This window comes from Anopheles nili, chromosome 2, assembly GCF_943737925.1.
Source record: "Anopheles nili chromosome 2, idAnoNiliSN_F5_01, whole genome shotgun sequence".
Classification (NCBI taxonomy): domain Eukaryota; kingdom Metazoa; phylum Arthropoda; class Insecta; order Diptera; family Culicidae; genus Anopheles; species Anopheles nili.
This window is the reverse complement of record NC_071291.1, coordinates 9,244,986-9,256,608: the sequence shown is the minus strand read 5'-3', so window position 1 is coordinate 9,256,608 and position 11,623 is coordinate 9,244,986. Positions and strand designations below refer to the sequence as shown.

Below are 11,623 nucleotides of genomic sequence, written 5' to 3'. Positions count from 1 at the left end.
GGAATTTAAACTTAAATAAATCCTACATCAATGGAAAATATGTTCGTGCTTTCAATTCATTTTCATGCTGTAAAAAACACGTTTGCAAAGGAAACTACGATGTGTTTGGTAAGGGCACATCGCTTTATTTAAGGAAAACAGCGGAGGCCTTTTGTTTCCAAGCGATACTTGATACGAACACTGCTTTCTATTATCTCACATCATCACAACAATTTTCTATGCACTCAACAATCAATGTTTGTCCCATCCGTAGGACTTTCCAGGGGTAGGCAGCTTTGCGGCCGATCTGTAAACAGAAACAAAACAATTGGAAACACGTATTCTGACCAAAGGTTAGAGTTATCCAATCGTTACCCCTTCTCCGTCAGAAGTTTTTGGGACGTTAAATCCATTGGCGGGGCAACTTCACGACGAGCATCACGTACAACGTAGTGGTTGGCAGACAGTCTGGCGGGAATGATTCAAAATTTGAACAGAGGAACAACCACAACGCAATCTTGTAATATAGACAAAGCAATTTACTTGTGAGCGGGTCCGTCAGGCAGATTGGGTGGTGGTTGAGTTCTGGCCGCAATTCCATCTTCAAAACGAAGGGCATTATTATGCTTCCTCTGCAAATATATCCGGCAAATAGCGAACATTACATAATGCGATACACGGTGTTCCTAATTTCCTTTATGAATAGACTGTTAATGGGATCCTTACGCCAAGTAGGAAGTTGCGTAGCTCCTGCAACATCGGGGAAATATCACGACGAATCACTTTCGACATGTTTTATACGGTTCAGGTAGCTCAATTCTAGCGATGAGAAAATAACAAACCGATGGGCCTAGGATCGGACCGTAGGAAATATGCAATGTTTTGATTTGATCAAATGACAATTCCCGCATTTCATTGGCGAGCTGAATAACATGTTTACAACACACTTTCCATTGATCCAGTACCTAGCTATATTAGTTATTTATTGCTCATATTTTGCAGTTGGTGTTTTATTATAAAATTTAATAAGTTTAATATTTTGATCGCACTTGTTGATATGGTTCTTAAACTCAGCTATATCGCGTCGACACAATGTTAATTTCTTGTTGAAAGTCTTTCTACACCTTGGTAGCCGTCAAATGATGTTGTTTAGTAGTAGTGTAGACAGCGGAAAAAGCATTGAGGTCGGTCGGGTGAAAAGAAGCAGCAAAAGCGAAGGAATTTTCAGTCCTACGACAATTTTCCTCGATTATCCCGCAACAATCGTCCTGCGGTGCATTTTCCTTCGTCGAGTGATAGCGTGCGCGTTTGTGTCGTAGTTGCAGGAGCTGTTGGGTGGCCGCAAAACCACATTTGTTTGTGAAAACCGTGCCAGGCAGCAGCAAATTGGATCGTTTGTGTACGGGAAGACGAGCAAGGAGGGAAAAACGCATAAGCCCCTCTTTTTTGGTGGTGTTTGCAGGAGGGAAAATCTGAATGTGAGGTTTTCTTGCCATTTGCGTTCCTCGGTTCCTGCAGTTCGCGCGGTGGAACATCGTTAGTAGTGCGGTTCTAGTGTACATTGGTAAATGTGTTGTGAATAATTTGTGTGAAGACGTGGAAACGAGACCTCCAGCGATAAATCCCGCGTATCGATGTTGCAGCAGCTTCATATCAGTGGATGATAGCTGCAAAGCGTCAGCAAGGATCCGAATGCTTAATCCTATACCATTATAGTCGGTCGGGTTGTTGTTCGGTTGATTGATTATGCGTCGTCCTAGTGGTTGAAGAATTGCATCCAGCCCCATTTGGTTGTGAATAACTCCATACCTGAAAATTCCCGTCTGTGTTCGACGTGTTGTAGGAATACTTAATTTTCATTCAAAACTCATTTGCAATTTGGATCGCGTTTTTGTTCAGTGTGATATTCGTAAAAAACGTTTTTTTTTTCTATTCTCGCTTAATAATCGGCCTGCTAATCAAATCGAAAACCTATCTGTTCCTTGGTACAATAAAAAGGCTGCTCGCGCTGATACGGGAAAATTCATTGCAGTAGGCCTCGGAAAACCCGTACGATCTCCACGGGCCACGCGCCCGTTCGTAAATGTGTCTGTGAGTGGTGGTGTGTGCTGTAAGCTCGTTAGTAGAGAAGTCCCCGAATCGGCTGCAAAAGCTAGCAGCATCTCAGCAAACTGTGAGTTTGAAAATTCTCCTTTCATCCATCCATAAAACAAGACCGGGCGAAATAAAAAAAAAACGACCAAAGAACGTGAACGCGGAAGGAAAACTTCTTCTCGCGCCTGGAACACTCGTTCGTTCGATTTTCGTCCTGTGTTTTGCTCGCCGGAGAGGTCCACTTCTCCGTCATTAGTGTGCGGTGTTATCAGCGGCAGTCGAGCATCCAGGCGTCGACAGGCCTATTTAATTTGCGAGAGCGATTCGCCCCTCTTTTCCACCCGTGGTGTGCTGCAGCAGCCCCATCGTCATCCTCGTCGACCTCTGGCATCGCTTTTGTTGGTCATTCCCACGATATCGGGAACCGAAAAGGGCGGCAGCTAAACACGCGCCAGTGGAGTGGAGGTAGGAGAAATATCATCATCTAGTTTCTAGACGACGAATACAAGGAGAGAGCGCGAACCGCAACAAAAGCACAAGCACAGCAGCGGCTGAGACGAACAGGAGCAGTGCTCCGCTATCGGAAGGAAAATGTACAGTAAAATGAATGGATACCCTTCGTCATCCTTTCGATCAAGGTACGGTACAAACGCTGCTTGGCTGCTGCGAAAACGAAACCAATCGCTTAGTGAAGGAACAGTGCCTGTGTGCCTGTGCAATTTCGATGCCTGTGTGCGTGGTTTGGGTGGCTGTTTTGGAAAAGCAGCTCCCCATTCCACTGAGAGAAAAATCAGGACGAGTGAGTCAGTTTGAAGGACGACAGATGGAGAGCACTCGTATGATAGAGAAAACAAATCTGAAAGGAAAATAGGGATAAAGAGAGTACGTGTTTGTTGGTTGTGTGTGTGTGTGTGTAAGAGAGAGATAGAGAAGTAGAATGAGAGAAAGTGTCTGAGAGTGAGAAAGAGGACATGATATAGGAATTTTGTTTTTGGTGGATGTAAAAAAAAGCAATTCAAAATGTGCATACAATGAGAAAAGGCACGAGTGTCAGGGGCTGTCAGGGGAGCATTGAAGGACGCACGGAAATCGATAAAAATGATCCACTTTGAAATAATAATCAAGTCGGCCCAATGATAGTAAGGACAATGATCGGAGCAGGCTGGCCGTAAATCCTTTCTCCTCCTGCGGGGATCTCGCACGTGCACATGGGTTTTGCTGCTGTGCGTCGCAACGGCCGCCGAAGCGTCGATTTTGGCGTCCAGTCCTTTCCAACCTAACGTCCACGTCTGCTCCTCATGTGCTTCGTCTTTTTTTGCCCCAACAAATGGAGTTCGCAATTCATTTCCAAGGCGGAAGGAGCTGGCATATTTTTCATTTCTCTCCTTCGACTTAAATGCATACAAACAAACGCATTACCAGCGCACACACAGGCAACGATAGGCAGGCTGGACAGTTATGGTGTTTATTTACTTTTTATGCAATGATGCTCAGCATCATTTACATGATTTTATTCCTTTAATAGTAACAATACGTTTTTGTGCCGTTTTTTATCATATACTTTTCCTTTATTTTCGTCTCTCTCTCTGGTTCATCACCACGCCGTCGATCGTCGTTGGCGCGCCTTAACACGTGCGTGGAAACTCCGTAGCAGTGGCCGCCTGTGGGGAATGTCACACTCGCTACCATCCGGAATGGTATGATTTGCCTGTATAATTCCAATCCTAGCTCGCGCACACGGCGCATACGGCGTGCTCGGTTGGAGAGTGCACTGGAGATGTTGGCCCTAAGACAAAGCACCCCTCTTAAAAGCTGTACCAGCTGGACCACCTATGCCCAATAATTCTTTTGCATGTTTGCTACAAAAATTTGCACACGCACGATCCCTTGCCAATCACGAATCTCGAATTGCTTGGTGGCAAAACGCAAAAAAACGCTGCGACCTTCGGCAACAGGACCACGGTGGCATTCGACGTAAGAACACGTCAGCTGGCGACGACCTGTCCACGAGAGTTGCTGCATTACGGTGGTGACGTCCTCGGATCGTCCTCGTGCTTGTGGCTGAATGCTAGCACATCTGAGATTTCGTTCTTCGCGTTTTATTATTCTTGTTTTTTTTTTTGGCAAACGACCACGCTGATGGGTCTCAGTCGGTTCGTGTCGTACCACTTCATTTCGGTGGCGCTTTCCAGACTTCGACCGCTTCTTTATTATTCTTCTGTTCGCTTCGATAAGAATCGTCGAAAATTATCGAATTTTCGGATGCCCGGAAGATAACGTGCATTTTTCTAACTGCTTTACGCCATGTGGTTTAGTTTTATCGCTTTGCTCTGAATTGCTATTTCATTCATCAATTAGTTTGAGCACTTGTGGTGTATGCTTTTGAAAGCTTTAGCTCCGCTAAAACAATTCCACTTTTCGCTTACAAACAACAAAAGGTGCTCCAAACGTACAGGTGGATGTTTAGCTTAGCGTTCTAGTATACAAATTCCTGCCAGCATCCCGCCAGTCTGAAGCACCACCAACCCGGTTCCCGTGCGCGTGTTTAGCGCGTGTGGCGTTAAAAAAAAGTTCAAATTGTTCTGCAATGTTTCAGTCGAACTACGCCAACTATCTGCAGGATGCAGACTTCTCATCGTACTCACGGCCTCGTTTGTACGGCGATATGCCATCGAGCAGCACGTTCGGTGGCGGCAACCCGTCTACCCCGCATCACCACCATCACCACCTCAATCACCATAACCCGCACCAATCGTCCCATCATCACACGTCCTCGTCTAGCACGAGCTCGCTGACCGGCATGAACTTTGGGACAGGCTCGTCCAACCACGCCGGCACGAACCTGATCGTCAACTACCTGCCGCAGGACATGACGGAGCGGGAGATGTACGCGATGTTCTCCGCCATGGGCCCCATCGAAAGCTGCCGACTGATGAGAGATCTAAAGGTATACTCTAGGGACTGGGATGATGGTACGGATGCTCGTTTGCAGGTTCCAGCGAGCGTAGAGTACATTCAAAAGTAAAGAACCGAATCTAAATATCAGATCTAAAAATATCAGACACATTAGATAGTTCTGGGCATTGGTTTCCGGGCTCGGTGTTCGCTGTACATATTGGGGCTTCCTTTCCGCAGGAGGTATTATCATCATTATCATCAACGATGTTATTTCATCGGCATCGTTTCTTCGACAGTGTGACTGCAGTAATTTAGCATTAGAAATAACATTATTGTGGCTTACATGTTAAGTAGGGCAAGCACCGCTTACACGTGAGTGGGGGTCAGGTTCGTGGGGCATAGTGGAGATTATATCGATTATGTCTTTCGATTGCCTCTGGGCGTTTGGGTTTGCAGACGATAATAGTCTCTTTATGTATTCGACTTGGCTGAAATCGCGATTGTGAGTATATTGGCTTGTGGTCCTCATTGGTTTTAAAGATCATTTGAAAGGCTTAAATTTAAAGAATGGTTTGAGTTGTTTTAATCTATAACAATTGATATTTGCATATAGTTTTGGATCTCGTTCTCTGAGAAAATTTAATCACAATCAAGATCTTCTGGGATATTGTGGCTCAGACAACTATTTGTGTTATTCTATTGTTTTTGTATGTTTTTTTTTTCACTTGATGCTTTCACATCTCATCACAACGCGCTGTATCTCATTGTTTGGACCCGAAGCAGACTGGGTACAGCTACGGTTTCGGTTTCGTAAACTATCTAAAGGAGGACGCAGCGCAACGTGCCATCAAATGTCTAAACGGCTATCCGGTGCGTAACAAGCGGCTAAAGGTGTCTTACGCACGGCCGCAAAGTGACGACATTAAGGAAACAAACCTGTACATTACAAACCTACCCCGTACGATTACTGAAGAACAGCTGGATATCATCTTCGGCAAGTACGGTACCATCGTACAGAAGAACATTCTACGAGATAAGCTGACTGGTCAGCCACGTGGAGTCGCTTTCGTACGGTAAGCATTGTTTCAAGTATAGGCTATAGAACCGAGACTTGAAAAGAGATTTACGTTTTAATTACTTATATTTTTAATTTTTCTCTCTCCATATTGTGCGTTTTATATTACATGGTGGCAGATTTAATAAACGCGAAGAGGCACAGGAGGCAATATCGGCCTTAAACAATGTGATTCCGCAGGGCGGCAATCAACCACTAATAGTACGAGTCGCCGAAGACCATGGCCGTGCCAAGGCTGCACTCTATGTTCCCTCGTACAACTCTATCGTGCACAACAATAGAGGTAGAGTACGAATGCGTAATACTCCGTACTGAATGAACCATACCACAAACCAATATACATAAATTATCATCTCCATCTTCCTGACATCCAAACTATTACATCCTTCATTTATGGCAGGATTTTTCTCGGACGAATTTTGTGTTTTCGGACACCGAGGTGTTACATGATGCTAGATCAATGTTTTTTAATTGAAGAACCAAAAGCTGTGGTAATAAGCATTGCCCAGATACGCGTGTTCTCAACATACAGCTTTGGTTTCTTTTGGTTGTCAATCTAGCGTCGTGCAGCCACTGTCAATCATGTTCCGGAAACACTAAATTCCATGAACAGAATATCCGCCAAACGCTTTGTTGAAATTGGAATGGTATAGTAGAGAAAGGCTTTCGAAGAACCTGCTATCTCTAACATGCCTACATTTTGTTTTAGTCTTCCATTCAGTTGATTGTAAACACAAACCTTACAAAATATGATTATTTATTTCCGTTTCTTACCTATCGGTTAGAAACTGTGAGCTATAGTATGCGGGAACTATTGTTTTATATGTGCATTTTTTTTGTTTTTTTTTTCATGTTGTCAATTTTGCCTCTATTAGAGAATGCTGAACCCTTTCAATCATATTAAGTTCTAATTTCATATTTGATTTCAGCTAGACCTAGATAATATTCATGTTAAAAAAATTGCATGAATTTGTATGAGAGCAAGAGATCTAAAATGAACCAGGCAGTAAAAACATACTACATTGTAAGCTTCTTTTATTTCTTTTGTTCTGTGTTTTAGAAAAATAGCTTAAAATCATCAGAGGATGTTTTTTTGTATCAGCTGATACATTGGGATACACTTGTATGATAGAAGTGAAAAGTTTTTTGGGCTTTGTATTTTAAGAGCCTGTATAGTCATAGCATGTTAAGATTGCTTGTCTTGTGGCTATATATGTAGTGAGAGTTTATTAGAGTAGAATGCACATAAATGAAATTGCAAAGAGCATGTAAAAAAAACTCTACTTTGCTGTACATTATAAATGAATAGAATCTGGCAATTCATGCTTCGTCATATACGCGGATGCAGCTTATGTAGCCGCGCCTAATATTCAGTTTCATAGATTAATTTTTTAATCGCATATTTATTTTACAGTCTACAAATATAGCTTGAGAAATACAATTTATAGTGGCAGGTATAATTTCGTGTGTTTTTTGTTCATGGTTCAGTTTCTGATAATTATGTAGGGTGCTTTTTGTTTGCTACGGCAAGAGTGATATAATTCGATTTAAAACCGAATTGGTCAGAAGCACTCGAGACTTATACTGGTTTACAACTCTACTCTTTTACTGACGAAATTTGTATTTAAGGTTGTAGCAGTGATCAACAATCTTTTTAGCTCAAAGAGCTAAATAACCTTTTAAGATAGTTAGAAAATTCAAAATTAAGGTACAGTTAGATAGTAAATCAAGTCAACAAGCATAGAAAAATCACGGTTTATGATACATGAGATCAGAATTCAAATTTTCTTCAACATAAATTCAAGTAGGACTTCGAATTCTACTGGGAAGAGTGTTGGTGCTCGACAATAGCTGATGCAAAATTAAGATCCTCAATATTATCTTTTTCCGCATCATGGATGTGTCAATATAAGAAAAATAGATCGAATGCATCATTTGTCTCCCAAAAGAAATTTAAGCAACATATCGTTCTTGAAAATCATAGTAAAAAATATCCTATATAACTTTTGTGTGTTGGGCTCAAAATGCTTCCATAACTCAAAAGAGTTATGGCCGGCTAAAAGATCGCGAATAGAAGTATAACATGTTTTTTGTCGATTTTATGAGCCGTTTTTATTATGGACCATACGCAGGCATTATTGTTGCCAAATACCAAAAATTCACTTTTTGGCGACAAAAGATCCAAATGCGGCTCTCGAACCCCTGTTTACTTAATTTTATACTAGACCACAGGGTGTCTCCAAAAGGACTTGACGCGATATAGTATCAGCTGAAACCAGACCTAAAGGAAAATCGATTGAATTATCGCTACCTTGTGGGGTTATTTGCAGGCTGTTGAGACTAATAGGATTAAATTGCTAGTTTCCTGATCGTTTGCGTCAAACACCTAGTAATATGGTCGATATGCTCGTGTTCGCATCCTTATGTTTGCAGAGTCAGGCACACGCAATAGGAGAAACATTCACGCTTTACTTTTTTATAATGAGTTAAGAAGATAAAATATGCCCGGTTAAATCATCGTTCAATCATCCAATAACCAAGACAAAATGGTCATTTTATTGCTTATTTCCACTGAAAAAGATTGAGATTAATTTAGCACAGGGTGTAGGAGAATCTCATCTTATTTCCAAAATATTGCTCTGGACACAATTGCCTGAACAAATTGACATTGTGTAAAGATCAAAGTCAACTAATCACCAGAGTACAGCCAGATTATAAAAAATCCAGTTATGATTTAAATGTGTTGCATAAATACCATTTGTTAGTAATAAGCTCTGTTACAACATATCAATGGCATTCGTACGTGCAGCTACAGGAATTCTAGAGTTTAGTCGTTAACACGCTTTAATAAAAATATCAGCCTTATTATAATAGAAACAAGAGTTTTTTTTTATTAGGTAATGAAAGTTTTGGGATGACGATGAACGTAAGTTTTATAATATAGATGATTTATCATACGTTTTTTTATTGTCTTTTAGCGAAAATTTTTATAGACCTAATTTTTCATGTTGCGGACAATATAATAGAACAAGAAGTCCTACAATGTCATACATCATTCAACAAATGCTTCTGTTTCAGCTTGAAATATATTATGTTAGTTTTATTTACTCGTTTTCTATTACATATCGCCCGTAGAAATGGTTGCATAGGATATTGTTAGTGTGCTTAACATGTTGTAACGTGAAAAATTCTATTCCTTGTTTTTTTTTCGTTTGTAAATGTGCATAACTATCGCGACAAGCTGTCCTGCTTCTTTGCAAGAATACCTTGAATTCGATATCGCACATCAACCACCTGATTTTCCAAGCTATCTGTAGGTGTCTTCCATTTTCATACCTTCATGTTAATAGTTCTTGCTCTGTGTAGCAGTATAGATTTTCATGCGAGCTCATGGTGAATACCATTTAGCAACATACGATTCTATATGTACACACCGGTGGAAGGAGACACCTTTTCCATGCCATTATGTTTGAAATGCAGTGTGCCTATAGGATGTGTTCCTGTGCTTTCGGTTGCGTTGCGTATAGATGTGTCATATTAGAAACATTGCATCCCGTAGGAAAAGCAACCGTTTTGCTTGTTGCCCTGCCCGCACGTAGTTATCTGTGATGCGCATTGCACTACAATCACTACGAACAGACAGTGGATCCAACCGTTCAGCGATCGATACCCACCAAAAACACTGTTCATTTGGAGGCATGGCAATCACCGGGCGATCGTACACTTTTGCCAAATCACTTGGCACAACGGTTTTCGATAATGTTTTATTGCAATTTTCTCTTTCTTGTACCGTTCGGTTTCGGGCGCTATTTTTTCTGCTTCCATTATTCACCGGTACGTGGTTGGTTCCTGCTTCCTTGCCGTCCTTCTCGTGATGTATTTTCCCCGGACATGAACCGACCTTCTGGGCAACCGGCTTGACGTGTGTTGCTACTTCGGTACGCCATTCAGCCGATGGATTGGATTTTAGCAACCGAAACAACATTGATTCGTATCCTTACTGATATTTAAGGTACTATTAGATAGTAATGCGCGTATGCAGCTAGTGTTGCTGCTAGGATAGCAGCGGTAAGTGCTGGGTAAGGAGCCTATCCAGGCACGTTTCCTGCCTTTGGCCGAAAATGCCACCGTTGGACACGGGTAGTGCAGCGAAGACCAAGGACACTAGGAGCTCCTGAAGCGATAAGGCCAGTTCAGGGACAATTTGTCGCAAGCGGCCCTTTAGTGGGAATCGATCGTAAACTGAATAGAAGCAAGCGTGCAAAATTTGTGAGATTACTATGTAAGACTTTTTTTATACAATATCAAACAAACCAAACCACTCTTTGAACTTTATAGACTGTGTGCGTGACTGTGTATATAGGTGTGCAGTATAGAGGAACTAAAACTAGAGTGTCCAAAGGACAGCATTTCGCCTACGATCAGCTGCCCTAAGCGGATATCCTGAAACAAATAAGTATTTATATCAAAGCTAGACTCAAATATCGATCATTATAGTTGAACAAACAACATTAGTAGCCGCAAAGAATTTGCAAGACGTTGGGTTGGTGATCTTATATGACGTAAACTGTTTTCATTATAGTTTGATGGTTCACCATGTGGCTCATAGTGTATTAGTTAAGCAGATAAATTAAACGAATAAATGGTCCCATGCCCAACAACGACCAATTATGAATTTTGAGATATAGAGTCACTAGCTACACGATGTGTCAAGTATTGTAGTGGGCATTATTTCTACAAAAACGGGCGACGAACGATGTCGAAAATAGGCCAAACCGTGGCTTCTAAAGTTTCCCAAGGTTTCGATCAAAACTTATCTGCGATAGTTGGCATGGCACAATTATCGCTGGCATTAAACTGTTGACTTTTGCCGTAACTTTTCATTGATATTATTTTCATTAGTGTTTTGTATTGTGTCAAAAATGAATTGTTACAATATCATATTGAGATAAAATTTTACCTGATTTTCTGCTACATTAGTATAGTTTATAACGATTATGCGCAGAAACTAGAGACGTTATTGTATGCATATAAGCAAATGATAGATTGGCGTGCATTAACGTCACCAGATAGGCCTTGTTTTTGCAATGTTCATGCTTCACTTCGTCAAAACTATGAACTTGATGCGCGTTTATCTGTTGCTGTGTTTTATTTCAATTTCAATTTTTATTTCAATGGTATTGAATAAGTTACTATACTTTTGTAGTATATCCTCCAGCTACTGAAAAGATTATTGTGAACTTAAATTTGTTCCAGGGCTCCTTGCAACCGTTTCCGAAAACTTTTATTTGTACCCCTGACATTGAGCAATCAATTTTCATTCACTAACAGCCAAAATATCTTTTTTCTTTCCTCGTCCTAACCCTCCTTCATCCGTTATTCCGTCACGGTGTTACATAATTTTACAATGAACGATCACCGTGATACATCCTTATTTTCCCATCCACCGTCCTGGTCATCCGGTTCACACATCGTGGTTTCCCCATTTCAGCGATGCTTCCGCGTCAGAACTCCATGAAGTATAACGATCGGTCGAGTGGGCTGCTGCGATCTCATCACTCTTTGATATTTTACTAG

At 41.3% G+C, this 11,623-nt stretch overlaps 2 protein-coding genes across 2 annotated transcripts; one reads left to right on the top strand and one right to left on the bottom strand.

Moving 5' to 3' along the window:
- Positions 1-38: 38 nt before the first annotated feature.
- Positions 39-838, bottom strand: LOC128721263 (NADH dehydrogenase [ubiquinone] 1 alpha subcomplex subunit 7-like). Its single transcript, XM_053814998.1, has 4 exons — positions 706-838; positions 523-611; positions 355-447; positions 39-286 (listed from the first exon to the last, which is right to left on the bottom strand). Exons 1-4 carry the CDS (start codon positions 769-771, stop codon positions 232-234), a joined length of 303 nt encoding a protein of 100 aa, XP_053670973.1. The 5' UTR covers positions 772-838; the 3' UTR covers positions 39-231.
- A 1,710-nt stretch (positions 839-2,548) lies between these two features.
- On the top strand, positions 2,549-11,623 carry LOC128721473 (protein sex-lethal-like). The gene is made up of 6 exons (XM_053815230.1): positions 2,549-2,711; positions 3,725-3,770; positions 4,670-5,020; positions 5,752-6,044; positions 6,166-6,329; positions 11,538-11,623. Exons 1-6 carry the CDS (start codon positions 2,665-2,667, stop codon positions 11,621-11,623), a joined length of 987 nt encoding a protein of 328 aa, XP_053671205.1. The 5' UTR covers positions 2,549-2,664.